This window comes from Anopheles nili, chromosome X (assembly GCF_943737925.1).
Source record: "Anopheles nili chromosome X, idAnoNiliSN_F5_01, whole genome shotgun sequence".
NCBI lineage: Eukaryota > Metazoa > Arthropoda > Insecta > Diptera > Culicidae > Anopheles > Anopheles nili.
The window spans coordinates 1,283,517-1,311,255 of record NC_071293.1 but is presented as its reverse complement, the minus strand read 5'-3'; the positions used below and the strand labels follow the sequence as shown (position 1 = coordinate 1,311,255).

The following is a 27,739-nucleotide window of genomic DNA, read 5'->3' as shown; positions in this document are numbered from 1 at the left end:
GTGCGTGCGTGCGTGCGTGCATGTGAGGAGGGAGGTGATGGGAGAAGGGGGCAATTATAAGGGAATCATTTTTTCCCAAGCGCGCGTGTGCGTGCAAACCGGGATCCGAAAGAAATCACCCAAAAGACACAACCAAAAGGGTCGACCGGAACGCGCCACAAAAGATGACCTAAAAGCCCTCTCGGCCCTTCGTGTTGGTCGGTTTTTCCCGTGTCGGACACCATTGGCGGGAAAAGTGCGGCCACATACGCATGCTAACTCGCTCGGAACGCAGCACCGGCGTGGGTGTCTTTTGTTATGATTTATGCTTTGTTTCGTTTCTGCCTCGCTAACGCGTCCCGCATATGGATGCACATTATTATGTTAATCTGCGTCCACCACGCTTGCTCACCCTTCACACCCGGTGAGGCGTTATTTTTGGTCGCTCCGGCTCGAGAATGGCGACCGGAAATGATTTACACCTCCCACACCAGCCACCTCAACGGGCGTCCCGAAGCTGTCACCACCGATGGGTCGTCAGTAATAATTCGATTCCCGTTCCATTCCATTCCGGCGTCATCATCAACACGAAGGGACGCTATAGCGGCCATCGTGAAGCCCTTGCACCTCACCAGAAAGGGCTCGCTTCCTTCACGGCCCATTCAAAGGAGCGCATGCGTTCCAGTGGAAGCATCCTGCGAGGCCCGTGTGCATGTGTGCATGCGGCGTGTACCTTGGCGTGGCTGCGTCGTTGCGGAAAAGGGCTCGCAATTTACGGGCATTGCGTGTTGGGCCGCCCGTTTTCCCCCTTTTGACGCGTTCGCTGAAAGGGCCAAGCGTAAACAAAGAACGGGAATGGGATTCCTGTTTCGTTCTTTTTGTTTTTTTGCGCCGCAGGACGAAAGCTGTTCGTCGATTTCGGTTGCGAGCTGGTTTTAGCTTATGTGAAAGGGTTTTACTAGGGCTTGCCGAAAAGGACACAGTGCAGTCCATTCGGCCCTTTCGGTGCACCTCGTATGCAGCAGTCCGAAATTGACTCCCACTCTGCGAATCTCCCACAGCTGCAGCACGGAATGATACGCTGTCCGTACATCCATGAGATGCATGAACGCCTGCTAGGACCTACACCGAGACGCCCTTTACCCATCTCGTTTCCACCACTCGCCAAACCGGAAGTCATGGATCGCGAAAGCGATTGTCTGCTCGATAGCCGCCCCGAAAGCCGCCAAATCGTGGGCACAATGGTGAAGGTAAGTGGCGCCCTCTAGTGGCCTTTTCCGGGAACACAAAAAGGGGCTCTGGATCTGTCTCGTCAGATGTGTTCACTCTTCCTATCCACATTCGCAGCTCAACCCGGATGGTTTTGGGGCGCACACTACTTCCACGCACCCACACCATCATCAGACGCCACCACCAACGACGCAGCACCCGCTGCACCACCGCGCACCGCTAGTGCCTTGCCATGGAACGGACGATGACGAGGACACGCTTGAAGCCCACCAGCGGGCCCTTCGCAAGGGCACGATCAGCGATTCCGACGATGATGATGGAATTCATCTGCGGGCACACCTGCGCAAGATCATCGACGGTCGCAAACCCAAGAACGCCAAGTAAGTGTCCTTTTTTAGTGTTTGGGGGGGAGGGGGCTTGCGAGTCCTTGAAGGAGTCCTTTTCCGGGGCTAGGACGACGACGCGATGGGCACTCACGAGCCGCACACACCGGCGCACGCACTCAGGACGCGCGCTCTCGCGTGATACCAAGCGAGCATCCCTGTCGAGCCGGGAGCGAAGTGGTTGCGCGCGTGTGTGTGCGTGCGCGCTCGCGAACTACTGCCATCCATATACTCCCAGTGGCAGCATCACCTTCGCGGCCAGTTGCGCTGTTGGTACGCGATCGTGCGGTTCGAAATCTTCTCCCAGCTTCGAGCCGAGTTTGCAGTGCCCGTTTTTAGTTCACCGCCCGCCTGGCTCAGCCACCAACCTTGTGCGTGTGTGCGTGCGTGTGTGTGTGTGCGGGTGTGTTTGTATGTCCTTTTTGTGTGTCGCGGGGTGGAACTGAACTAAACTGGCTGGCCGTGGCCACAAACTGGCTGGTTTACCCTCTGTGCGTGTTTGTGTGTTGTTGTGGGCCGGAAAAAGGGTCCCGAAAAACCAGGGCGTTCAGGCGGGGGTTGGGAGGGCGGAGGGGGGAAACGGCAAACCCCACCCCACCCCATCCCGTACCCAATCAAGATCATCTATCAACGCAAATGGCCGCTCGCAATGCTCGATCTTTTGCGAGCCACTGCCTACGAGGTGGTTCGTCCATCAACTTCCGGTCAGCTAGTCTTCCGGTAGACCTGCCCTTCCGGTGGCCCTTCCGGTAGCCTTCCGGGTGCAGTTTTTCGCTCACTCGCGGCTCGTTTTTTCCACCCTGCTTGCAAAGTGAAAGAATCCTGTTATGCACGGAAAAATCCTTCCACTCGCTCGCAGAACCATGACCCCACCCCGCTTGAAGAAAGGGCCCGCAAGGGAAATCTCGCGCGCGCTCGCGGTGAGAGCACACCAGGCGGCTCCCTTTGTGCTGCGGCCTGCAGCATCTCTGGCTCTCTGGCACGCGCGCGCCTGCTCTCGAGGGTGACAAGAAAAGCGCAGGGAAAACCCACCACGGGTCGGGTCCTGAAGTCGAACCTTTTGAAGCAGGATCCTTCCAGTGACGGGCCGTGCTGTGATGCTGTGAGGGGGAAAAAAATAGCACCCTTTTCACCAGCGAAGGGTGGCGTCTCTTTATGCTCGCGTAAAGCGATTTCAGCTGCAAATCTCCGCAGCCACGAACGGCGGGAAAAACTGGAGCACAAAAATCGCTTACGCGACAAAGCGTGTCTTGCCGCGAGAGAGAGCAGTACGCCTTGACGAAGGGCCAACCCGCGCCATTGCGCAGCATCCGGAATGCGCGAACTGCGGCCCTTTACCGGGAGGGTGTAGGCACGTCGCCCTTGTCGCCCTTGTCGCCCTTGTCGCCCTTGTCGCCCTTATCGCCCTTTCACGAGGACGCAGATGTCGCTCGGTCGAGACTGCATGTGCCTTTTATATTCGTATTTTTTTCCCTACTTTTCTTGCGACGACGGAAGCGAAAACAGATTGGCCCTTTTCGTGGGGTGGGTGAAAGAAGCCTCAACCACCAAACAGCCCACGAAAGCTGCCCTGATGTGCCGCTTCATTAGCTGCACCATTGGCTCATTTGCATCACTTGCTTAGCCCTTGAGGCGTGGCAAATTGGCGAACGGCTCATTATCATAATTTCACCACCAGATCATTGCGCCATTTTCCACTGGAGAAGGTGGGGTGGGAGGGTTTGCGTGGGCGTGTTGCGTTTTCCCGGCCCAAGGGCTCGCTCAATGAACGACTCTTCTCACGGTGACAGGACGAAAACGAAACCTCAGAGATAATATATCAGCGCCTCGCGAGCTCGCGGAGCATGGTGTGAACAAACCCCAGGGGGTGGTGTGGAAATCCGGGAAAACCCCGAAATACAGTGTAATCGCGGAAGCGCCCATCGAACAGTAGGACTCTGGAACCGACCATGGTCGGGGGTGGCGAAATGAAGGTGGCCACGGTGGATGTGGAGAGCAGCGACAACATGGCCACTCTGCCCGTGTCTCGTGGGCATGTCGTGGGTGGGGGTGCGCCCGGTGGAGGTGGGTCGAGTGACACTGCGGAGAAGAACAACGCCGCTAACAAGGAGATGGAGCTGAAGAACGTGATGCCGAAGCCATTGCAGAGGTTAGTATGGCGTGAGATGTTGTGATAACACCCAGATGATGGATGAGAAGGTGTTGCCGAAATCGAGACTACAACCTGCTAAGATTGCCTCACACAAAATTTCACACTTTCTCTTATCACACCCACCTTTTTTTTCGGGCCACTCAAACTGAGCTCCACGTGCAGGCTTGAGTCCCGCAGCATCCTTTACTGAGAGTTCGGAGTTCGCTCTGTTCCTGGAACACCTTGGGTTTACTCCGAATTTTGGGAAACGAACAAGATGTCCGCTTGGGTTGTGCAAAGCAACAGCGGGTTTTCCGGCTTGAAGAGGAAGTAACCGAACACCGGAACACTTCCTTTTTTCGCGAGAAACCAACAGACTTGAGTGCGGGAGAACCCTCACTGACGCTCTCGCGAGAGCACTGCTAGTTTTTTGCAATTGCGACGTGCAAACAAGCTTGACACAGTTCTGAGACCATAATCTGGGTTGCTCCTATTAACTATGCTTGGTAGAACAAGCAAGTGTGGAGGCTTTTGCTTCCCATCCCAGGAACGAAGCTTCGCTGTTCGAGAGGGAGACGTAAAAAATGAATCTCAATCCGCAATCACGTCGACCTGAGACCGTTGGGAGTGAAGGACCTCGGAGGTGTATAGTTGGTTAGTTCTAGCGATTGCAGCTGCTTCGTTTGCTATTCCAGCTATGTGCACGTACAAGCTTCAGTACCGTCAACAACGAGCCCCGCGGAATCTCGAAACACCCAGCATCCTCATCTTGCTTCCGAGTCTCTACCTTATGTCCTTTTAGGAGACTTGAGTGCCATTCATCGTGCAGTAGCGTTTGCTAATGAAAAGTACATAGCGCGTTCTCTGACGTGCCGCAAGGAGTGCGAGTGTGAGAAGGAGGTGAACGCATCGTCTGACACGTTCCACTTCAATCGTATCAGATTTCAACCTGCAATCGGCTGGCGGAGAAGAACCAATGTAGTCGTTGCTACAAAGCACGCATGGAAGTACCTCGAGACGTGCCGTGGAGGTCGATGCGATCAAGACACGACCATCGTTAGGCACGTCCAGGTCGTCGCGATAGTCCACGTCCATTGGGACTAATCGTTTTGGGAATGTTTCCGCAGCTTCTTGTGGCTAAGACAATGCGATTAGCTATTGACGGCTCATTTCCAAATTCCACTTGTTCCTGCTTTTCACTCCAGAACGTCGCTCTTCATCGTCACCAGTCTAGTCTACGCCATGTTGCTCATCGTGGTGTGTGTCGCTTACGTTATCAGCGATGTTACGACGCACCGTCTGCCTGTGATCTACTACGAGGGCTTCTTCACCTACTTGTACGGTGCAAGCATACTATTCCTGCTGTACGTGTTCTGCTTCTTGCTGCAAGGTAAGAGATTATTGAGCAGGGTTCTGCAACAGCGCCGTAACAACAATTTTCGTCCCCTAATTCTCGCAGAGAGCTCCTGCTGCAACGGAAAACCGAAACCACCGAAGGAGAAAAAGCCGAAGAAGGAGAAAAAATCCAAGAAGAACGCTGACGTGGAAGCCGGCAAGGAAGCCAAGGACGGAAAGGATGCCGGTGCGGCCAAGGAGGGAACGGCAAAGCCGACGAAAGACGAGGCGAAGGGCAAAGGTTCCTCTACCAAGGCCAGCTCATATCAGGTGAATAGATCATGTTACTTTTCGTTCGGTCGCTATCAGTCCCCCCTATTCTGAGGCATCCGTTGCTAAGATTCCAGAAATTCCACCCCAATGACGAGTAGGGCCAGCAATGCTAGTTGCGAATAGAGCTATCTTCTTCTGTTGCGGCTTGTTTTTGAAATTCCTGTTCCGCAGACACCGCTGGAATTTATAGTTGATTTGCTCCGATTCCCCAACCCTTTAACAAGAGTTGAGATAGTGAGCTAGTTAGTAGTACGTCATCTGATGACGTTGCATTTCTCCAGTTGGTTTCGCGGAATGCCATAGCTAGCTTCTGTTTTCCCTGATTTTTATCTTCTTTTACGCCAAACACTACCACCTTTTTTGCGATAATTTGCGATAAATCGAATCGCACCGATTTGGCTCGAGAGGGCGCTCGCTGAGTTCCTTCAAATTTGCCAGCCTGAGCACCATTCAAACGAGCGTTTGTTCAGTACTCGAAAAAACAGGAAGTATATCCCAAGAAGAAACGTGACCAGCTTCGTGAATCCCAACATCGCCGCGATTCGGAGGCAGCAGCAGCTAACGCAGAGACGGCTACAGCGACAGGGACAGGAACTCCGACAACTCCCGGCATCAGTCTACCCACAACACCGGCTAGACGAAGTATAAGGGGGCCCGATCCGAGCCGTGATGGCGTGGAACCATGTTGGGCGCAGGTACACGGCCACACCATACCCCTAATCATCCTCTCCGTCCTCTGTACATCCCGAGGAGCATCTAAACCCTCTTTGGGACGATTCCTCCCAGCTGAGAGGACACGCCATAATACCTCAACTAATCCAGCAACCGTGTTTTCGAGTGCTGCGTGCGAATGTTGTTACTAACAAAAGCTAACTCGACATCCTAAGCCCGTATCCGTTCCACCTGAAATGTCCTGGCGCGTGAGTGCCTTCTTCCGCTTCCAGGTCCTTGCCCTCGGGTGTTGGTTTGTGTGCGTGTGCTATGTACATTAGTGCTTTCAGCTGAAGGAGCCTGGAGTACCTTGGAATGGAGTGGCATCTTGGACACCTGCAGTCGACGAGCTCTTTTGGACATCGGAAGGGCATTCTTTCGCGCCGAATGGCCTGATGCACGTGGCCTTTGGGTGTTTGTGTATTGCGCTTGATTTTTGATTTACAGTCCTTTCGATTAGAGCTACCTTTTGTCATTCTAACCCGCGTAGAAGTAGTGTTTCATTGCACCTTTCCTGCTCGATTTTTGTTCCTTTTGCTGCGTAGCCGTTGAGTATCTGATATTGTTTGCAGTCCATGATTGGTAATCGCTTGTGCTAGAAAGTCCCTTGCCAATCGTTCCCTCTGAAGGTCCTCTGAACTTCCGCAAGCGAACTAATGGAATTGGCACGTATAACTTTTGCTTCCACCAAATAGGAATCTACTCCCGGCAACCCGGAAGCGGCCATGTCTCCTCGATTCAAGCGCAAAACGACCCAGGACCCCGCCCACGGTAGCTTTTTCCTGCGTGTTGGAGCAATCGGTATGTGTGCTATAGAAGTTTTGAAGGTCTCCAATGTGTTTATTAATATATGGCTCGAACCACAGCGTTTGGGCTCGGTACGATGATCTACACTGGACTGGAGTTTGGATCGTTCTTTGAGATACCGTTCACATCTCCTTGCCATCAGATCCTGCGTGGCGTTAACCCGCTACTGCAGATGATCTTCACCTTCATGCAGATGTACTTCATCTTCATGAATGCTCGGGTGAGTATCGGGATGTGCCATAAAAATAATTCTTCAGATGTTGAACTGACGATTATCATCTCTTCCCTTCAGTTGAACATTCACCGCTTCAAGGTGCTCGCTCGGTTTGGACTAATGCACATTGTGGCGACAAACATTTGCGTCTGGATCCGCACTCTGGTGCTTGAATCACTCAAAGAAATCACTGCCTACCATCAACGCCGTGGTCCGGAGCCCGAAGACTCAGTCATTCTGGAGAATATCCGCCAGCACACGTTGCGTAACGCCGGTATGGTGATGGGCACCGACCTGGGACCAAGTGGCGATACCGAGTGGGAGCCAATCAACGTTAATCTGAACGCCCAAGAAGACCTTCTGTCGCAAGACGCCTCAAGTGTACTATCGAAGATCGTACAAGGTACAGCGCATACTATCACAGAGGCTGCCACTACTCTGGTAACTGCTGCTACTTCTACCTCTACTCCGGCTACAACCACGACCACGTCGACGAGCACTACGACCAGCACTACGACTACATCTACCACTACGCCCTCGACTACTTCGGCCTGGATTGAACCCAGCACCAATCCCACCTCTAGAAGCATCCTTGATCGTCTGATGGACATTGTGGTGACCGAAACGACAACCACCAACGAAACTCCGTCAGATCACTTCGGCAGTATGCACGGTCATGGATCCGCTCAGAACGCGACCACAACGTCCTCTACGGGCAATCCCTCGTTCTTGGACCCATTTGTGGACCACGTCAACTATCTGCAGCGCAACAGTAGCCTCGATCAAACGTACGAAAGTCTGGACTCGCTATTCCCGTCCGCATTTGTCGCCACCTCAACTGCCGTCTCGTCGAATGCCACAGCAGTCAGTTGCGGACGAGTCAACATCATGGGAACGATTGTGCAGGACTCGGCTCCCTATCTATATCCGTTCATCATTGAGTACTCCTTGATTGGTGCCGCCGTCATCTACGTGATGTGGAAGCACATTGGACGCTATCCAAAGTACGATTTTTGCTGCTTATCTGCAAACACCCTGTCACTAACACTCCTGTTTCAACAGGTTCACCAACGAGGAAGACCTGGAGCACCGTCTGGAAGTAATGTTATCCCGACGCGCTGTCGTCATGGCACAGCAGGCTCGTACAGGACGTGTTGACTGCGTCGGTGCCTCTAAGGGCTTGTTCTTCGGACTACTGCTGCTCGTAGGATCACTCATCTGTCTTATTCTCTTCTTCGTGCTCGTTCGACACCCGCAGTTGTCTCTATTGGCCATCTACTTAGCGGACGTGTCGCACTGTGCCCTCATGGTGCTTGCCATCTTCGCTATCATCATTGGCTTCATTCGGTAGGTGTTTATGAAGGTCACACCGATGTAGGCAAACCATCTCTCATGTTTGCGTTCTCATTCCAGCGTCCAAAACCTGAAGTTCCGCTGCGAGGAACAGAGCAACCTGAACGATATCCTTCTGCGTATCTCCGCGTTTGGTTTGTTCGTGTACTCCACTTTCAGCGTGATCGCTGGCTCGCTAAACGCGTTCGAGAGTGAACCTAATCTGCTCGTCATGGTAACCGGTATTGTAGCAGTTGTTCAGGTCGTCATTCAGCTGCTGTTCATCGCTGACGTGTCACGTCGACGCGTTCATCTCCCGGAACACGACCGCATCAAACCAGGTCGCCAAATCGTGACGTTCTTGCTGATCTGTAACATCTCCATGTTCGCCATCTACACGTTCGAGGCCCAGAAGGTGTTCGCTAACCCGGTATGTGTCATGTTCGCGACATTTGTGCAAGTCTCAGTGACCTAAGCTAATCGAAGATCATTTTCTTCTCTGACCACACAGGTTCAATTGGACTTCTACGGCTTCATCGCCTGGTCGCTCGTTCAGCGCGTCACACTGCCATTGTGCATCTTCCACCGGTTCCACAGTGCAGTCACGCTAGCAGAGGTCTGGAAGACCACGTACAAGGCGCGTCTCGAGTAAGCGCCATCACAGCATGCGACCCGCGGCCCAGAGTGAGGCGACCTCTCGCAGGCAGATAGTCCATCGCAGTACTCGATCTTCATCGTACGCCTCGAGGAGCCTCACTCGAGCGGGCTGCGCACACGTACAATCCGGGAGTGTGTCGAAGTGAGTCCTCCCAAGTTCTGCTCCCGAGTGCTATCAAGGACACGCGTCCTTCTGTAGCTCGATGTCAGTCTAGTCGCAGAACAGTGGTAGGGCCATCTTGGGGGCACTCCCGCAACTGGCATGCGTGAAAGGACATGCCCAACTGCTCAAAGGACGAGGTCGCGAGGGGCACACACACACACACATACACACATACAAGCGCGCAGTCGCGTACAAGAAGTGATTTGTTTGAGCACTGTATTTACTTCCCTTTTGAATAGACTCTACTTCTCTTTTTGGAAAAGAAAAAAAAACTTTTTTAGAAGCGAAAGCGACGTACACAACTTAAAGATAACTTTATACATATATGAATACGAATTATACATTTTACTGTTCCACATAAACTATGTCCCTCCTGCCCAAGCGGCGACGAGCTCGCCTGTTTTTAGAAGGTCCTTTTTTTCGGTTGTTTCCCCCCTTTGAACCAGGCGTTCTGGGAAGGAGGGAAACGCGGCGGTGGAACGCGAACAGTTCGCCCCTTTGATACCTATGGCGCATCCACGTGAAGGTCTATACGTTACGAGCAGACGTGAGGGTTTCGATTAATTTATATCCTAGGTACGCGCGTGAATGAGTAATCTTAGCATTCTAGACGGTATAGTTTTGACGAAACAATGTGCGTGCGAGTGTAGGGAACGATTTCTAGCGGATAAACGAATAATATATGGTCAGGAGGGGTTCATCACGAAATCACACGACAGTCGTAGACGTAGCGCGCTTTGCGTAACCCGACAATTGGCTTTGCGTTCGCGAATTGTTTTTGTTTTCTTCTTTCAACCCATCGTTCGAAGGGGCTTTTCCGTTGCGCATTTTCACACCATCCCACCGGGTGGAGTCGCCGGCTGGTAGGATACCGAACTCCCAAAAAAGCGGCAGAAGCAGTCAATCCAGCATTGAGAGGCTGCCAGTAGTGGTTTGCGAGTCGCGATGCGTTTTTAAATGGAGCTCTCAATACGACCAAAAAGGGCCGCTGTTGTTGGAACTCGGCAAAAGATGGCGCTCGCGTGCGTCCGCGCTTTCCACGTGCGTATGGGCCACGTGTTTAGGCTCCACCCTGGGACTCTGTGTGTGCGTCCTTGAACCCTGCAATCCCGTGTTTAGCCCTTCCTGGAGGCTTTGCGTTTAGTTTTGGTACACCACTAAAGGTCGAATAAAGTTAGCTGCTCGATGTTTGCTTTTGGGTTTAGTTTTTCGTGTTTTAGATCCGTGACGGTTTCCCTTTTTTTTGCTTTGGTTTCGTTTTCGTTTTGCCAACCATTTGCATGCTAAGCCACGTCGCGATCCATTCTGTCATTCACTTTGATAAGGTAACGAGGTAAAACAAACCAGGCAGTAGGCAAAAAATCCTACCGTAGCCGGTGAGACGATTGGTAGAGGCAGCAGCTTAGCGATAGAGGAAAAAAATCCACTGACAGGCAAGCGGTTCGCCGGTGCGTAGTATGGTATTGGAATGTATCTTAACAGTAATATAAACAAAATAATGATAAGCTTAAACACAAGACGAAAGAACACAAATCATATACATATATATTATATATATTGGTAGTTATAAAACTTGCAAATTTTATTTAAACCAAATGTTCAACAATGAAAAATTGTGCATCGATGGCCGACGGCAGGTCGCGCAGAGGGGCAGAATGAGCGTTAGAGAGGTCAGGAACGGAATCGCTTGGCCGCAATCGGTTTGGCTACCGACGGCTCGGTTTGGTCGGAGGATCGAATAAATAAAACCACACAAAACAAGCGTAACATGTCACAAGAAGAAGAAGAAGATGAAGACGACGAAAAGGCGGAAGAAGTAGCAGACAACATTAACAAGCAATCCACAAACAGCTCCACACTTCCACTTTCCACTTGCGAACTACATTTCAAAAAACGAAAACCGCCCGGCAAGCGTCGCTTGCTGGTGGACTCGTTTCGACACACACGTACACCGCACCCACACACAGCCACACACATAGGTACACAGCCGCAGCACATGCGTCGGTGCGGGGAGGCGATGCAAATTGTGTGTTCTCGGTGTTATTAGGTAAAAGCGGAGGCAAAACCAGTGTCTACATGAGCTAAATTATCTGGGTGAGCAAAAGGGGGGGAGAGGGGGGTGATGTTGTTGGATGAGGGTGGGAAGGGGAGGGCGCAAAGCATAGCTGCAGAGAAGCCATTTTTATGGTCGCCCGAGTTTTCGGTTTTTATGCTCGCATCGCATCGCCCTTGCGATCGGGAGAGTCAAGTTTCCAAAACCTTAAGCCAGGCGAGTTTCAGCTCGTCCTACGAGTCGTGCGGGAGATTAAACCGCGTATGTGTATGTGTAGTTGTTTACGTGCTTCGGGCGGTCAAAGGACACGGGGCTCACGGTGGAACCATAGCTAGAATAAGTCACTTCACCCATCACGTAAATTACGGAACCAATTCCAACTCCACGACCAGCCAGACACCTATGCCTCTTTTGGTCTGCTCTCGCTGAAGAAGAAGGCGACTTCTTTGTGACTAATGAAGAAGAAAAGTGCATCACCAGCAGAGAGGCATGTGTCACTTCCCATAAGCAATCGTACAGCAATCTAACCCCCGGTTAAGATGCAGTAGTAGAGCCAACCACCCCAGAGCAAGCAGAGATGCTGCAATGCGGCATAACGGAAGCATAAAAAAGCATAGAACATACACAAACACAGACAAAAAAACAAACGTAACATAACGCTATCCCCTTTGCATGTTCATTGCGGACTGAACCAATCGCAACCGGTCGAACGCAACAATACTTGATGCCCACCATGTTTTTACAAACGTATTTGAAGGTGTTTTGGAGGTATAAAAGCAACGCCGCAGGTAGACGTTAAATCAATTTAAGGGCAAGATCGGCGTGGAGCTGGCCCCGGGGCGAATCAGGGGCTTTGCTGCATTAGGGGAAGGGGCAGAGAGAACAGAAGGATGAGGGGGAAAAGGGCCCCCCGTGGAAGGGCACAGCGGTGAACGCCGAAACGAAGCCACCAGTAGACGAAGGGCATGGCATAAATGTTTAGATCAAATAATCGTATATGACAGTTTGAATAATCCTTAACAATTAAAACTCACTGAATGAATGAACCGACGACAGAGGCAGAGCGACCGGCGGGGGAGTGTGGTGTTGAGGGGCATGAGATGCTGCATAAAAATAAGAAGAAGCAAAATGAAGAAACAAATAACAAAACCAAAAAGTGATGGACCACAAACCGAATAAACTGCGCCAGTGGTAGTGGTGATGGTGAAACGTAGCTTCGCGAAAAGTTTCACGTTTGTTATTTTAGTTATATTTTTACGTACCTTGAAGGTTTCTGGAGGTTCTAAGGTTCATCAAGAAGGGTGTCCAGATGCCCAGAGTTGGTAAAGTACATTACTAGATCGTGCAATCAATGGTACATAGAGAAAGTACCACCTAATTTCGGGTTTCTTTGGATCGTTTTCGTTCGGAAAACTTGTGGAAATGACCTAATATTTATTCTCAGAAACGCGTTTTTCTACTTCACTCTAATCCGGAAGGTGTTTAAGCTCTCTTAATAAGCCTCTTCCTGAGGTTGTTGAGCTTGCTGGACTTTTTCTTCCATCAACGGAAGGACACGCTTCACTTCCAGTCATTCCAATACTTTTTTCTCACCTACCAGCTCGAGTTGAACCTCATGCACCCGAGCTAGGTGACCTGGATCTATTCACTTTCAAAATTTCTCGATATCAGAACGTGACGCTATCTCACTTGCAGCACTCGCCGCATCCCTCAGACGCGTTTCAAACCTAGCGAGCTAGGACAGGAACTATTCCATAGGCATAGATTCCCGAGACCACACACTTGAGATCGGGCGCAGAGAACGCGAACAGGCTAGTGTCCTGGGAGGCTTTGACTTACTCGACAACAACACTGCCGGCGCACGCGACCATTTCCACCGATAGTTTCCGCGAAGTGTCAAACAGCTCAACCGTTCCATCACCCGAGCCCGAGCTAGAAGTAGGGCCCAGACGTAGAGATTACATTTAGAGCAAAGCATCCTTACCAATAAACCATCTGCCGAAATGCAACTAGCGAAACGGGACGCGTCTGGTTCACTCAATTGCATATCACCATCACGCGCAAGGCCGGCGAGAGCAGGTGAGTAGGCGATTGAGCGATTCCGGAGCTGCTCGCAGGATGGTTGAAGGCTTTCATGACGAGCCATAGTCGATGAAGCCGATCACAACCACGTAGTATGTAGAAGCTGGTTCTAGCGAACCGGCCCTCGTGGGTGCCCTTCTGGCCAAGCAGCAGCAGCAGCAGCAGCATTGAATTACATGAAATACACCGTAGCATAGGAGCCATTTCCATCGTACTCATTATTCTTACGCATTCAACTACGACAGCATTAATCCACCAGATTAGCCATCAGCAGACGCAGCTTAGCAGCGGAACGAGTGTGAGGGAGCGTAGTGGCAAGGCGCGACACCTCAGCGTACCGTGCAAGAACCTAGGTCACACACACACAGCACACACACACATACACACACACACTGACACACCGAATGTGATTCGTTACGGCGAGGTTCGCCATTAAAGGGCGCCTCCTAGCAATGCCACCTAGTTTGTATATGTGCATGAGTTTGGTTTTTGTGTTCACGAAAATCACGAGTTGTAGGGCCAGGATTTTAGCACGGCAAGAAAAAGAAAGAGAGAGAGAGAGTGAGTGAGAGGGGTGAAGAGAAAGAGGGTGAAAAAATGCTAATAATAATGTTTGTATATTTTTATACGATATCGAAGCAAACTCCCGAAATTCTGTTACTCGCGGCCCATCCTTCAATTAATTGATCCGGTTCCGCTTCCCGGAGGTGCGATCCCCCTCTCCCTTGCCCCCAACCTCACCCTCTCCATCAAGTCCTTCCCTCCGGACTTATCCCACCAGAAAGCGCTCTCAGGGAAGCGAGGAGCGCGATCTCGTTGTGATTAAGTATACATCGTACCTTCCTTGACCGACACTGTCAGACACACGAAACGTCACGAAACTCAAACACTCAGCGTGGCACCATAAACGCGAGGAGCGCGCTCTCGCAAGGCGAGGTCCTGTTCGGGAGGGAGTAATTACAATAACGAGCTAACGTACCACTAAATAGATGATTACAACTGGCGCGGTTCGCCGGCTGCTCAGATTTGTGTGCGCGTGTGTGTAGCGTCGAGCTGGAATGTCGATCAGTTGATGGAATAAATTTGAACTATTTGGCTAAAGAACTGTAACCTGTCGAGTCGGGCGTTAGTTTTTTTTCCCTGCATGAAAGGGTAGAGAAAAAAAAGGCAAACAAAAACCGGAGGTTGATCCGAAAATCCAAGGAACAAAAAAGGCCACCCCCAGACCAGGGTGACGGCGTTTCGGTTTACTTTCGGAACCCTGTGCTGTTTCTAAGGCGAAACGGCTTGCGTCAGGTCATGATTTGTGTGGCAATGATGGCGTGCTCTTTTTTTTGTTTGTTTCATTTTCGTTTGTCCGCTTTGTTTCTTCTTCTCGGTCGCTTTTTTTTTCGGGTCGATCACGATATGACGATCGCTTATTTTTGGTAGGCTTGTGCGTTTTTTTTTCGCGGCCCACTTCGAGGGCGAGAGATTAGCCCGGTCGAGAAGGTGCGACCGGTCCCGGACTACATTCACTTCCCGTGTCTCTAACACCTGCTCCTCCACCCCAAACCAACCCAACACCGGCCCCCAGGGGGTCCAACCCGAAGACGGACGGCTTTGACAAGCGCCTGTTATTTCATCCGTTTTCTACTCCACCATCTGGTTAATTAATCTGCTCTCCGTATCAACGCGCTTCCTTGCGAGTCGACCCACCCGAGGGCGTTCTGTTGGTCACCTTTTTCCCACCCAAACGTTAGGCTAGGCCATGGCTAGGCCACGTAACAACCTGCGCAACTCACCGCGTGTTTCACGCGCAAGGTCACGGATGCGGTGGTCCTTGGGTGGACTGGGAAGGCTCGAGAAGGAAAAGGCACGCATCGGATCGTGCGTCGTGGCTTATGAGCCAGCTGTAGGGGGTGATTACATGTAAGTCCCTCTTCGCGTTGATCAGCGCGTGAAAGTGAAAGACGTGCGTGCGTGTGACCTCGTGCTGGCTGTGTGACCTCAAATCCTGGCATGCTTCACGCGGCTCATTAGCGAAATATGGAAACCGTCGCGCCGATAGCACCGGGAGAAAGATGCCGCTTGGCTCGGGATGGGTGTTCTGAAACTCGCACACCCTTCGGTATCCGAGAAGCCCCCTCATTAACTTCATTAAATCGACAATTGCAGTCCGAAAGCTCACCAGCTCGCTCGTTGCCCAACCGATATCAGACCCTTCACGACCCTTTACGCTGAAGCGAGGCATTAGCGAGCGACTGCGCGATCTGCCATTTTTCATCCCCCTTTGAGCCGTACGCCACCCGCGACTGGAAAACGGTTTCGTTACAGTTCGCCCGAGCTCGCGACACTCATAATCGATCAGGCCACCCTCGGACTTGGCTGGCCGCGCCAACCGCTCATTAAGACGTCAGCTTTTCGAGCTTTTCACGGCCGAACGGCTGGTGCGCCCGGACGCGTCGGTAAACATATTTTTCCTACCCTCCCCATTGGGGGAGGTGGGTGATTTTGCAGTGGCGCACTCGGCGTCACCTTTGCTCCGCAAAGCCATCACCTCGCGATCACCTCGATGACGCAACCATACGAGCTTAGGGGGCGTTGGTTTTTGGGCCGTCTCTCGGGTCCGACACGAGGTCCGATTTGATCGATGTTTTGCGACGTGTCTGTTTGCGCAAAGCACTCACACGTACATTGTGAAGCGCTCCCGAGTACGCGGCGCGTGATTTAGCATGGAAAAATAGAAAGGAAACGGCTGCGAGACGATCCAGGTGCAGAAGAAACGCATTCGCTTTTCCCGAAGCCGGTCTGCGCGGGTTGGTCGATATTGTTGCCTTAATTTAGGATCAGCTCCCTAGAGCTTCCGGAAAGGTAAACACACCATCCCCCATCCCCGTTGCTCGATCTCGTTACGGCATGGCCACTTGCGCAACGCAGCATCGATGCGCACAGGTGAGCATCGTGCGCCAGTGCCGTAAAGTTGACGCAAACGCGCCGGCACGAGGGACCAGGCGAACCGGATGGCCACAACCGCAATCTCGCCGCCTTACATGAGCTGGGCCCGTGCGATAGCACCACTGGCTTCGATTTCCGAAGCTCGATCCCGTGTTTTGGGGGGAAAACGCTTTACGACCCGGCCGCTAGGCGAACGCAACGAATTTCGCACTCGAACCGGACAGAGTCGCTATCAGCAAACACGATGTCGCTGACTGCGTGCTTCGATCGGCTGATAGCCGATGGTCGTTGGGCGTTATTTACTCTATCAAGCGGACATTTCCTCGTTGCGTGCACGTTGGTGGAAAATTACCTTCCGCCGATCAAGCGGCTGTTGCGAGGAGTCAGACGAACTGGCACCGGGTCTCGAGAGCGCGCGCGCAAACTACAAAGCGCAAGCCGATTCGGGGGCTTTTTTTTCTGCACCATGATTCCGTGACTCCGTACGTGGGCTGCCCTCGGATTATTTATGGCCCGGGCCCGCCCGAGCCAGCCAGCCAGTGCCGTGAGCCGTGGTGAAATTAGAGCACATGCAATGCGCATTTCGGTGCCGTTCGGGCGGTGATGTGACTCAAATTATGTCGCCTACCGCCGGGTCGGAACAAGCCGGAGAAATCTCATTCGAATGGGTTTGATGTAATGCGCAGGTTGGTTTTAATAAATGACCCCCTTTGAGACTCTAACGCCTCGTGTGAGGTACGCTAGACTTCAACCCGCAAACCAAGGGTTCGTCGCTTCCGATTCCATAGTGGCGCATTTAAGTCTTTTGTACCAATTCACCGCTCGGTCGTGTTTTCTTTATGGCCCTCAATCGCACGATGCAACAAATGATCAATTCGAGCGTTTTCAGGCTTGAATGGTTTCTACTTCTACTCGTTGCCACCCACACGGGCATTCGTACGGCACGAAATGACGATAATATGAGGCACGTTATGCGTCCACGGGACGTCCTTCGTCCGGCACGCCCGTGAGAGCAAAAAGCAACAGCAGAAGAGGAGAGGAGCGAAAAAAAAAGCGCTCACTCCGGATCCCGAAATTGTGCCTCAACGTGCGATCTATTTTACATTATCGCGCAAAACCGCCCGAACCCGAACCCTGACCCAAAAAAGGATTCAAAAACCGGGTCGTAGCCAAATTACACTGTTCGCGGTGGCTTTCTCCTTCGACACGGTGTACGATGCAGTTATTACCCCCTGCCCAGACCCCAGACCCTGAAGGTATTCTTCGCAAAAACCCACCACTCCACCACTGCACCCGCATCTCAGCTCGGTGATCGCATAAAACTAGCCGCCAAGGCAAGCCAGTCGTCGTTCGCTGCACCGATTCAAACGCCCCGTATCGAACGGGAAGGACGGCCCGCCAGCCCCAAAGATTGATCTGTTCGCGTAAACCCCCAGCGTGGATGGTTTCATGCGGCCTCTTTCGAGCACTCAGGTCACGCCACGAACCGTACCACACACACACACACAATCCGTCGCTTACGTCGCAAAGCCCGGTGTGGATAAATGATCGCTTATGAGCTCGCCGGTTGCGGTGCGAATGCATCAAATTGCGCTGTGCGATGCGATTGCGCTGCATTCCGCCGGTTGGATTCCCTTAACTCTTGAGGGACGAGACCACCCTTCACCAAGCGGGGTTTCGGTGGCGTCTCAGGAGTCCCAGGCTCCTCAGAACGGTCCAGTTCTGTGGTTGCATTTCCCGCGACCAAGCAACCGAGCGGGACTAATTATGGCACGCAACCGTACGCCAATGCAACGTGCGCCCGTGCGAAGGGTTTAGCGACACTTTAACGAGGTGCGAAATGGTCCTCCAAATGCTGCAGGTGTTGGTCGCGAGTAACGCTGTGCGGACCGTCTCCGGAGCCTCTTGAAGCCACGTTAGGCAAGCGTCTGTCATGACGCTGGCGTTGGGCCTCGCTGCATTAATGAACTTCCTCTCGGACGGTCGCCTCACACGTTGGGTGAAAGTTGCAGCGTTTTTGTAATTCTGCAGGCACCCCAACTGCAGTGCATTGCAACGGTAGAGCCGCATGGTAATCACCGGGTGGCTTCGTGCGTGCCATGGATGGCGTTGTTTGCACAGGGTGACACAGACATGTTGCTTGTGAAGCAGGCCAATGCTGGCCAATCAAAAAGGCCTATTCAGATGTCTCGGGTGCAGTTGCATAATGGGTTTATTGTTGCTCGTCGAAGTTTCGAGCTCACTTCCGATCGGTCCCATTCGTGTTATCGATTTGTGGATCTTTTTCACGCACCCCTTAAGCCGGTTTATGGAAAGCCGGGATCTGGTTCGGAAAGCGCACCCCTATTATGGAGGGGGAGGGCGTCTAAAAAACAACCCCCGAGGCGTCTGGCGTTAGGCTTATTTTCAAGCTCCCCGTCGAGCGATCGAAATGAAATTTAATCTTTTGTTTTCGACCGTCCCCAAGGGGAGTGCCCCCGTACAGGGTGTGCCATAAATCACCTGATTCTAGGACCATTCTGCCACATCCCGTTGCTCGCATACGCCCGCGCACATTGTCACGAGCGTCGATTTTTTTTTGGGCCGGTGGGGGTGGGCTTCGCCTTTGCCGCATCGGAGACGGTTTTTTGTCGGTTTTTTTCGGGCCAATTTTCAGATCAATGATTGATGGAATGAGCCCAATGGTGGCCCACTGACGGCCCTGGGCGTTCTCGAGGGCCTTGCCCCTGTCCGTCAGCTCGATTCCGAGCCGCTAATCGGCGACGGTATTGAGCAAAAGCGAGGAAAAGCGAGTTCACGCCATTCCGCTGACGGTCGAAGTCGTGGGTGGACCTTTTGGCACTGCCTTTCGATGCCCTTTTTTGGCGGGTAAAACACGAACATGCACCATGAAGGTGGCTCTTTCACGTCCATACGCATCCGGTGCGGGATGGTTCGTTCGTTTGCTTATTCCACTGGTGGTTTGAAGACTCCAACCCACTCTCCATGAACAAGAACGGGCACCAGGGGGCGCGCTAAAAAGCGGAAATCAATTACGAGATTTATGGCCAAGTCCCGCGGTGCTGGTGCAATAAAAAAAGCCCGAAACAAGACACCACCATCGATCCATTTCTCGTGCTCTCGGGCCACCTTTCACCACGAGCGCCCGGAACACCCAAGAATGAGGGAACAGGAGGACCACAAATTTAGCAAAAAAAAACAGCCTAACGCTCACTTTGCCTCAGATCGAGCCTCAGATGGGAGCCTCGCGATTACTCGCGAGGGCGCGTTGCGTCATTGGGCACGAAATGGGCGAATCGCCGTTTGGGGGGAAGAATTTTTCGGCCGTCCCGCGGGTGTGTGTGTGTGTGTAAGATTAATGATCAAGGTGGCAAGCAGGGCTTTGCGAAGGCCTCCTCAGAAAAAAAAACGAAAAAAAGTGCCCCAAAATCGACTATTTTTGCTAGGGCTTTCGCGGACGGCGCCATCGAACCGTGGCGTTCTCGGACGATCGGGATGTTTTCCACGCACCGGGGAAGGCTTCAAAGAAGCAAAAGAAGATCCGAAACATGGCCGCGGTTCAGTGGGCAAAGGCCGGCTTAGGTTTCTAGCCGGTTGGCAGCTGTTTTACGTCGATCTTGAGACCACATCGTACCTAGACCTAGAACAACAGTACCGTGAGCGATGTTTGTGCGGAAGCAACCCAATCGAGGGTTGATGATGCGCCGGTTAGGGGTTGAAATGGTGAGCAACGAAAAAAAAAATGCACAATCCCTCGAGCCGCTAGGTTTTCACGATGACCTCGCATGCAATCGAGCGCAGTATTTTGATCGATTCCGAGCCACGACCTAGGTGAAACGGTTCGATGGCTAAAGGGGGGCCGGGGTCCGAAACACCCCTCTGTGAGGGGTGCGCGGGAAAACGCCGATAATTGTCGAAATCACGCCGGCGCGGCCACCAATTAGCTGCGTTCAGTGCTCGGGGACCTCCCCGTCGAAATGCCGGCAGATTATCGATTACATTACGATATTAGGCGCTATATCTGGATGGAAAGGTGGAGTGGGGGGAAGGGGGGGCGGGTACACTCACACACGTCTACGAATGGGGTGGAGAATAATTCGATTCAGCTTCGGTGGCTCGGGGCGGGTATAATTGAACGACGGGTGTCTCTCCGCGCTTCGCTGTCGGTTTCGAGTGTTTCGAAGACACTTTTTGAGGTTACTTTTTGTGGCACCCTCTCGTCACCCCATCCCCTTAATGAAAGGAGGGAGGGAGGGAGAGGGTTGGGGGGGGGGATCGCGCAACGAAACCACTCGAAATCGACCCGCAGATGGAGCCACCGTTTCGTGTGTCGCTTGTAGACGAAATTAAATTAATATAAAAACGCGTCCCGCTGTATTTTTTTTTGTTGCTTTGCTTTGCTATTTGCTGCTCGCAAAGTGGTTTTGCAGGAGGCTTCCTTTTTATTATCCGGCACTTTTGCGCACTCACCGAGATGGGTCACCAGATCGGCTTTCACGTACGCTGCGGAATGGTTCGCTTTGGACGCGAGAAACAGAGCCCAATAATTGCGACGCCTTTCGAGGTTCTGCAGTCAAACGGCAGAGTTCGGTGCATAATATCCCTTGCATCGAGTAACGACTGCCCTATCTCACCCTTAACTCGAGGACGCACTACCTTACGCACCCCAAGACCCTTACCTGTCGAAGAGAACGTTCTACCCGAGCACAATAAGCGTCTCAATAGACGCATTACCCAGCACGTCGTAACGTCAAATTGGGTTCATAAAATTTCGTGACATTCACCTGCTCAGGAGGGGGTCCTCAGAGAAGGGCTACCCGGGTAGGTTTGGCAGGCAAATGGCAGCTCATTTTTACCACCTTTTGCACGACTCTCAACCCTCGGTCGGTGGGGTTTTGCACCCGTCCCGGGAAATGGGTCTTTCATGGTGCAATAAAAACGAAATCTCCAACACCGGCATTCAAATCCCATCGATAACCGATCGCTTCGTGCTCGAGAGATTGTGCCCGGATTTGGTGGGTGGCTGGCTGTATGATGTGGCTTTAGTTCTTTTTTTTTCACTCGAGCACGGCGTGGCGTCGTGAGTGCGTGAGATTGGGAAAACGACCGCGAGGATCACGAGGAAAACATTAGCCCGCCGGAGGAAGGCGTCTAGACGCGAGACGGCTGTCGAGTTAAAGCGGTCGAGCGGAAAATCGCCGATCGGTCAGGCCGAGTGAAATCACGGGGTCGTGTCCTTCTGGTTGGGCAGTTGCAGACGCGCTAGAACGCGCAGGCCGTTCCGGTGGGCTGGCTTTAGGTGGCCCCACGAAGAGGTGACTGCAGAAAGGGTCAAGGTGTGGTTGGAAATCCCAACCGCGCACATCGCTAGAGCATGGAATTTCCCGACCATCCCGAGTCGCGCACTGCATGTCGGGAATTTCGAGTTTTTGGGGACGCTAACGTCACACGCCCTGAGAAGAAGAGAAACCCACAAACCGGTTGCACGACAAACGATGAGCTGATCCCGTGTGTGGCGACCTCAGGGTGGACCGAATCGCGATTCGATGCGGTTTCCGGCCGCCTGGTTTCCGAGTGGCGTTTATTAGCTTTTAGCGCGAACGAGTTGATTGCTCCCGAAAATGAGCCTCCACAATTCCGCGCGACTTCATTAGGCTGCAAATCGCAATCATCGACTTCTTATTCCGGGGCCTTATTGCGGTACACCTGTCATTCTTCAGCCCATGTTCTCGGCTCTCGGTGGCTCTCGCTCGAGCGCTTGAACGCACGCGCACACTCTCTCTCTCTCGCTCTTGCTCTCGATCGGTGGTGGGAGATCGCAGCACCGGACGTTGTTGATATAACCCCAGTGCGAGCGTTCGAGCAACCATCAGTCGGTGTTCAGTGGTGCTGACAGCGAGTAGTGGCCTGCGAGACTCAGCCAAACCGATCGTACACCTTTACAAGTCCTGTGTCCAAGGAGTTTAGTGCAATGCAGCGGGGATCGATGTACGGAGCAGCGTTGGTGCTGCTGCTCGTGGCCGCTTGTGTGAGCGCCACACAGAAGCTCCAGGAGCGATATAGCTGGCAGCAGTTGGACTTCGTCTTCCCCAATCAACGTCTCAAGCAACAGGCCCTTGCTCGGGGTGATTACGTCCCGACAAATGGTCTGCCCGTCGGTATCGAGCGCTGGGAGAACAAACTGTTCGTGTCCGTGCCGCGTTGGAAGGACGGTAAGTCCTTGTTTTTTTTTTGTTACCCTCCAACATTGGTGTGATTCGTCCTAGCGCAGGTGTTTGAAAAAGGGTGGAAAAAAAGCTGTGAGACGCCTGAAATTATGCGCATTCTCGGGAGGATCACTTGCGATTCCTCTTCCGAAGGTTACGTGTCCTGTGGCTGGGTGTTACGCGGTGTTGCCGAAGTGAACCGCCACCCCCTCTCCCTCCCCCCCCTCTCCACCACTACACACATGTGGGAGGTCTGATAACGCATCACGCGGGGGCGTTAATTTATTGCAGTTACGTTACGCCTCCACGGTGCACAAGCAATCAATGCGTGAAAGGTGGCCCGCATGATCCGTCGATCAATTTAATCTAATATACGTGCGGTGGCGGTGCGGGGAGTTTTTTCTTTTTTGGGGTGGTTTTTCCGCCCGCGAGCAGGAACTCGGTGCGGCGTCAGCGAAATTGAACCCCCAGGTCCGAGAACCGACGACCGACGAGGTGGTTGAGTTAATTTTCGGCCTGCTGACGCACCCGCAATTGCGCGATGTGCTGGTGCTTGCTTTTGCTTCCTCACGCGATTTGCGCCATTCGCGGTTGCGTGAGGGTTTCCACTGCAAAATGGAGCCCTCCCCACCGAATGGAAAAAAAAAATAAAGGGCACCATAAACGAAAGCAACGCCACGATGTTGCTGCGTCGGCGCAAAAAAAAAAACCGATCGAATCGTGACCGTTTTGATTGTTTTCGACCCTGGTTTCGTTTTGTTTATTTTTTGAGGACCTCACTGATCCCTTTTCCCGGGCGTCGATAAGGGCCCGAGAATGAAGGGCCGAATCGCCAATGAACCGGACGCAACCAAATGCGGGAGCTCGCTCCTTTCGAATGGCCCAACGTGCCCAGTGAAAGCGTCTGGATGTTCGTTCCGGCTCAAGGACCCTATCACGCGAAACTCCTATTACATCACACGGGACATTCACCAACTTCGAGGTTCCTGCGTGCCTGCGACACATCCGCGGGCTCATCGGACCCACTGGGTTGTCAGCCAGATAGGCCCCGGTTTGCAGGTGTTGTCGAACATGGGCGTTATCTTGTCGGTGGTAGCTTCGCGTTACTCCACACAGCCACAGCGCAACACGCAGCGCCATCCTTACGCAAACGCGCCGCAACCGCAACGGTGCTTAACTAGGACATTTGTGCTTGGGCGGCTACGGGCCACCTATTCGCTTCGGTTCCCTTGGCTGTGCTCCGATAATTCGCGAACGGCCAGACTGACGGTAGATCGGTCCATCGTGCGCCATCTGACGGTGGGTTCTAACACCAGTGGTGTTGCGGAACGATCCCTGGGACGGTCCAGTGGTCATTTGTGGGCCGAATGCGACGAATTGTTGGGCCTTTTTTTTTCGAAACTAAAATCTTTCAAAAAAAAAGAAAAACCCTCACATACCCCGAAAGATGGTGCACTCTTTCTCACCCCTCGTGTTGGGGATGGGGAGAGGGTGGCTTAAATGGTTGCAACCTCCGCAACCCCCGTGAAGTTTCTCGCGAGTTCTGCTTTGCGTTGGCTGTTTGTTTGTCTGACCGTTCGCGTTAGTGATTAGCCACCCTGGTTGCGGTTCACGCTCATAAACTGCGTCAAAGTGGATTCGTCTTAGCTTCGAGAGGGGGGTTAAGGAGGAAAAGAAGAGAGAGGGAGCTAAAACGAATCTACCAACCCTCCCTTCTGTATCACTGTCAAAATGGAAAGATATGAAAAATTACTCCAAATGCGCTTTCCGAGGCGCATTCAATGCATGCTTGTTAGGGTGAAAAGCAAGAGACTGAGGGGTTGGGGGGGGGGGGGGATTTGCATAATTTATCATCCTTCTCTCACTTCCCCCATCTCCTTCTTCACCACCGTGAGTGGGCCGGAACGGAATCCAAAACCAAAACGCCGGATCTGCCAAATGTGTCGCTCTCATTTCAACCCTTAAACCGCTGCGAAGGAGTGAAGCAATAGAGGTACGACCGGAGAGGAGGGAGAGGGACACGATTAGGTCTGCCTACCTACCCTCCCCCCCCCCCCTCCACCTCTCCCTACCACTGTGAACAGGTTTTCCGCTCGCTCACGCGGAATAGGATCACATTTGCCGTGCCGTTGCGCGAGGTGCGGATTTCGGCATGTTCGCCTTTTTTTTCTTCATTTGTTTTGCAGCCATTTTGTGGCGAGCGCAAGTTCAAGGACATAAAGCGTAATGGCCACTGCTAGAGCGAACGCTAGACCAGACCTACCCGACCGAACCATGAGTTGATGGTTTTTGGGAGGCAATAGCGAGCTGCAAGCTGGACGCCCTTGGCGTTGAGGCAGGCTCGTAGAGGCCGCATTGTTGAACTCCGATAGCCCATAACACTTTGCATCAGGATCTGACCATCTGACCGTTCTCTCGCATCCACAGGCATCCCCTCGACGCTCAACTACATCGACATGAACCAAACACCGTCGGGTTCACCAGCACTCATCCCCTACCCGGATTGGTCTTCGAACGTAGCCGGTGACTGTTCGAACGGTCTCTCAACGGTGTACCGCATCAAGGCAGATAAGTGTGGTCGACTCTGGGCCCTCGACACAGGTACTGTTGGTATCGGCAACACCACGCAACAGCTGTGCCCGTACGCACTCAATGTATGGGATCTGAAGACGAACCGACGCCTGCGACGATATGAACTTCGTCCTGATGACACTAACGCCAACACCTTCATCGCTAACATCGCCATCGATATGGGTCGCAGCTGTGACGACACCTTCGCGTACATGTCGGACGAGCTGGGTTATGGACTGATCGTGTACTCCTTCGAACAGAACAAGTCGTGGAGATTTGCTCACAGCTTCTTCTTCCCGGATCCACTGCGTGGTGACTTCAATGTGGCTGGGTTGAACTTCCAATGGGGCGAAGAAGGTATCTTCGGTATGTCGTTGACTCCACTGCAGGCTGACGGGTTCCGGACGCTGTACTTCTCGCCACTTGCGAGTCATCGCGAGTTCACCGTGTCTACGCGCGTCCTGCGTGATGAGAGCCGCGTTGAGGAGAGTTTCCACGATTTCCAGTACCTGAAGGAGCGTGGACCTAACAGCCATACGACTTCGCGGGTGATGAGTGAGACGGGACTGCAGTTGTTCAATCTGATCGATCAGAACGCGGTTGGTTGTTGGCATTCGTCGCTGCCTTATGCACCTGAGTATCATGGAGTCGTCGATCGGGATGATGTTGAGCTAGTGTTCCCCGCAGACGTGAAGATTGACGAAGAGGAGCAAGTCTGGGTTATCTCCGATCGTATGCCCGTCTTCCTGATCGCCGATCTCGATTACAGTGATGTCAACTTCCGCATTTTCTCGGCTCCACTTGCGTCTCTTGTCGCTGGCACGGTTTGTGACGTCCAGCAGCCTTTCACCGCTGGAGCTATCCAGCCGAAGTTTGGAGGTGGAGACGTGACGACGAGTTACAACACCGATGCGACATTGTTGCCGACGACGTATGCTCAGCCGCTGTCAGGTGGATATACACCTTCGCTGACCTACACGCCAACGGTAGCTCCACAGGCACCGAAATTCACGACTGGGTATGAGACACCGACCTCACATATGTACTCGACACAGTCCTACCCAACTACGGCTAAGGCGTATGCCTACAACAAGTACCACGGTGTGGAGTTCCAGGCTCACGGGCATCACCCAGGAGGCTACCACCACGCGGAACATGAGGGTGAGGGTCACTACGGGGGGCACCGAGGTGGGTACTGGAGTGGGGCGCACAAGAAGCAGGACTCCTGGAAGCAGTACTTCTATTAGATGCCTTATCTGAGGGCCGCCTTATTAGCCGCCCGGTTTGACAGCGCACGTCCATGCACTCGCGCACACAAACACACTCACATATACACTCACGCGTTTAGGTTAAGGAAAATGGAGGAAAAAAAAACATGCCCGAGCAAAACTCCCCTTCCCCCGCACACACCGCACCTCACACCTCCCCGAGGAGCCCCCGCAGAGGAAGCGTCGACGATGGCGTCGATCGATCGAGAGAGAGAGAGAGAGAGAGAGCGAGAGAGCGAAGATTTGTAAATTGTTCCCTACGTTAGAGCGATAATAAAAACGGAAACGAAAACGAAAACGAACCACCCCTGTCATCGTGGGACACCCCTGGGGGTTGGGTGAATTCGATTGAGTTGGACACTTGCTTAAGAGGGCTCGAACAAGGTACTGCAAAAGGGCCGTCTGGAAAGGGCCACTTTGTGCCGGCCGGTCGCGCTGGGCAGCTCGTCGTAAAAGGCACAACCAGGCGGATTACCGGTGGCGTTTACCTAACCAAAAAAAAAACGAGGGCTTTCTCTCGTCTGAAGGGCTCAACCGAGGGCCAGATTAAGCGCCCTCTTGCGACCAGACGTCGCGGCACGCAGACGTACGTTGCGAAATTCGCGTTACAAACTCCGAAGGTCAGCTCGCATTCGCTTCGAGGGTTGCTTTTTCCACTGGTTTTATTTTTCTTCACTCTCCTCCTTCGAACTGGAAGGCAGCATTCTCCACCTCTTGAGCGACATCAACCAGAGGAGATAGACACAAAAAATATGTGCCTTGCTACCCATTAAAACCCCCCTCACTGAAATCGATCCGCGCCCGTTTGCACACTTCCGCAAAACATCCGGCCAACGCTGTGCGCTAGATAGCGATTTTTTTTTGTTTTTGTTTGTCTCCACCTCTCCGGTGTTTGTGTTTGCTGCGTCGATGTGGAGCAACTGGCAGCTCAAAGCGGCCAGTCGATTACCATCAAGTGCGCACGCAAAGCCTCCCCAAACGGGCCGATTGGCGTAAAAACGCGCGCACGCAGCGGCCGTTAACGTGAACCACGGTGGCGCATTAATCTCGGCCCGAATATGACAACCGGTCATTTTATTTTCGAACGCCCTCCCCGAGCGGGCTCGATTTCCTTCCTATTTGTACAGCATTAGGTGTGCAAATGACGCGGTTATCATTAATTAAAATCCAACCGCGGTGGCTGCGAGTTCAGTCCTTCGCTCGCTAAGCGAAGTTGACCATCCGTGAGCTGTCGTGTGGAGCTACTTGCGGAGTTTTACGCAGCTTTCCGAGACTCGTGTGGAATGTGCGCCCTCGCGAAAGGCTGCCGTGGGGGTTTGTTAATGAACCGGCCTCGAGGGCGCGTGA

The 27,739-nt window shown here is 52.8% G+C and overlaps 2 protein-coding genes across 2 annotated transcripts; both read left to right on the top strand.

Annotated features, from left to right (window-relative positions):
• Window positions 1–1,052: 1,052 nt before the first annotated feature.
• On the top strand, window positions 1,053–11,374 carry LOC128729181 (uncharacterized). Its single transcript, XM_053822838.1, has 11 exons — window positions 1,053–1,229; window positions 1,327–1,589; window positions 4,929–5,113; window positions 5,183–5,388; window positions 5,862–6,086; window positions 6,798–6,903; window positions 6,969–7,129; window positions 7,202–8,127; window positions 8,186–8,470; window positions 8,537–8,885; window positions 8,967–11,374. Exons 1-11 carry the CDS (start codon window positions 1,053–1,055, stop codon window positions 9,105–9,107), a joined length of 3,024 nt encoding a protein of 1,007 aa, XP_053678813.1. The 3' UTR covers window positions 9,108–11,374.
• Window positions 11,375–22,333: 10,959 nt separating this feature from the next.
• Window positions 22,334–26,538, top strand: LOC128729147 (protein yellow). The gene is made up of 2 exons (XM_053822799.1): window positions 22,334–22,559; window positions 24,981–26,538. The coding sequence occupies exons 1-2, from the start codon at window positions 22,334–22,336 to the stop codon at window positions 26,369–26,371; spliced, it is 1,617 nt and encodes a 538-aa protein (XP_053678774.1). The 3' UTR covers window positions 26,372–26,538.
• Window positions 26,539–27,739: the final 1,201 nt, after the last annotated feature.

Excerpts from the sequence above, each read along its gene's own strand:
- LOC128729181 (XM_053822838.1), top strand. The coding sequence starts at position 1,053 with ATGATACGCTGTCCGTACATCCATGAGATGCATGAACGCCTGCTAGGA. Across the intron at positions 5,114-5,182 it reads GTTCTGCTTCTTGCTGCAAG|AGAGCTCCTGCTGCAACGGA; the intron begins GTAAGAGATTAT and ends TAATTCTCGCAG. Across the intron at positions 5,389-5,861 it reads CCAAGGCCAGCTCATATCAG|TACTCGAAAAAACAGGAAGT; the intron begins GTGAATAGATCA and ends GCGTTTGTTCAG.
- LOC128729147 (XM_053822799.1), top strand. The coding sequence starts at position 22,334 with ATGTACGGAGCAGCGTTGGTGCTGCTGCTCGTGGCCGCTTGTGTGAGC. Across the intron at positions 22,560-24,980 it reads CGTGCCGCGTTGGAAGGACG|GCATCCCCTCGACGCTCAAC; the intron begins GTAAGTCCTTGT and ends TCGCATCCACAG.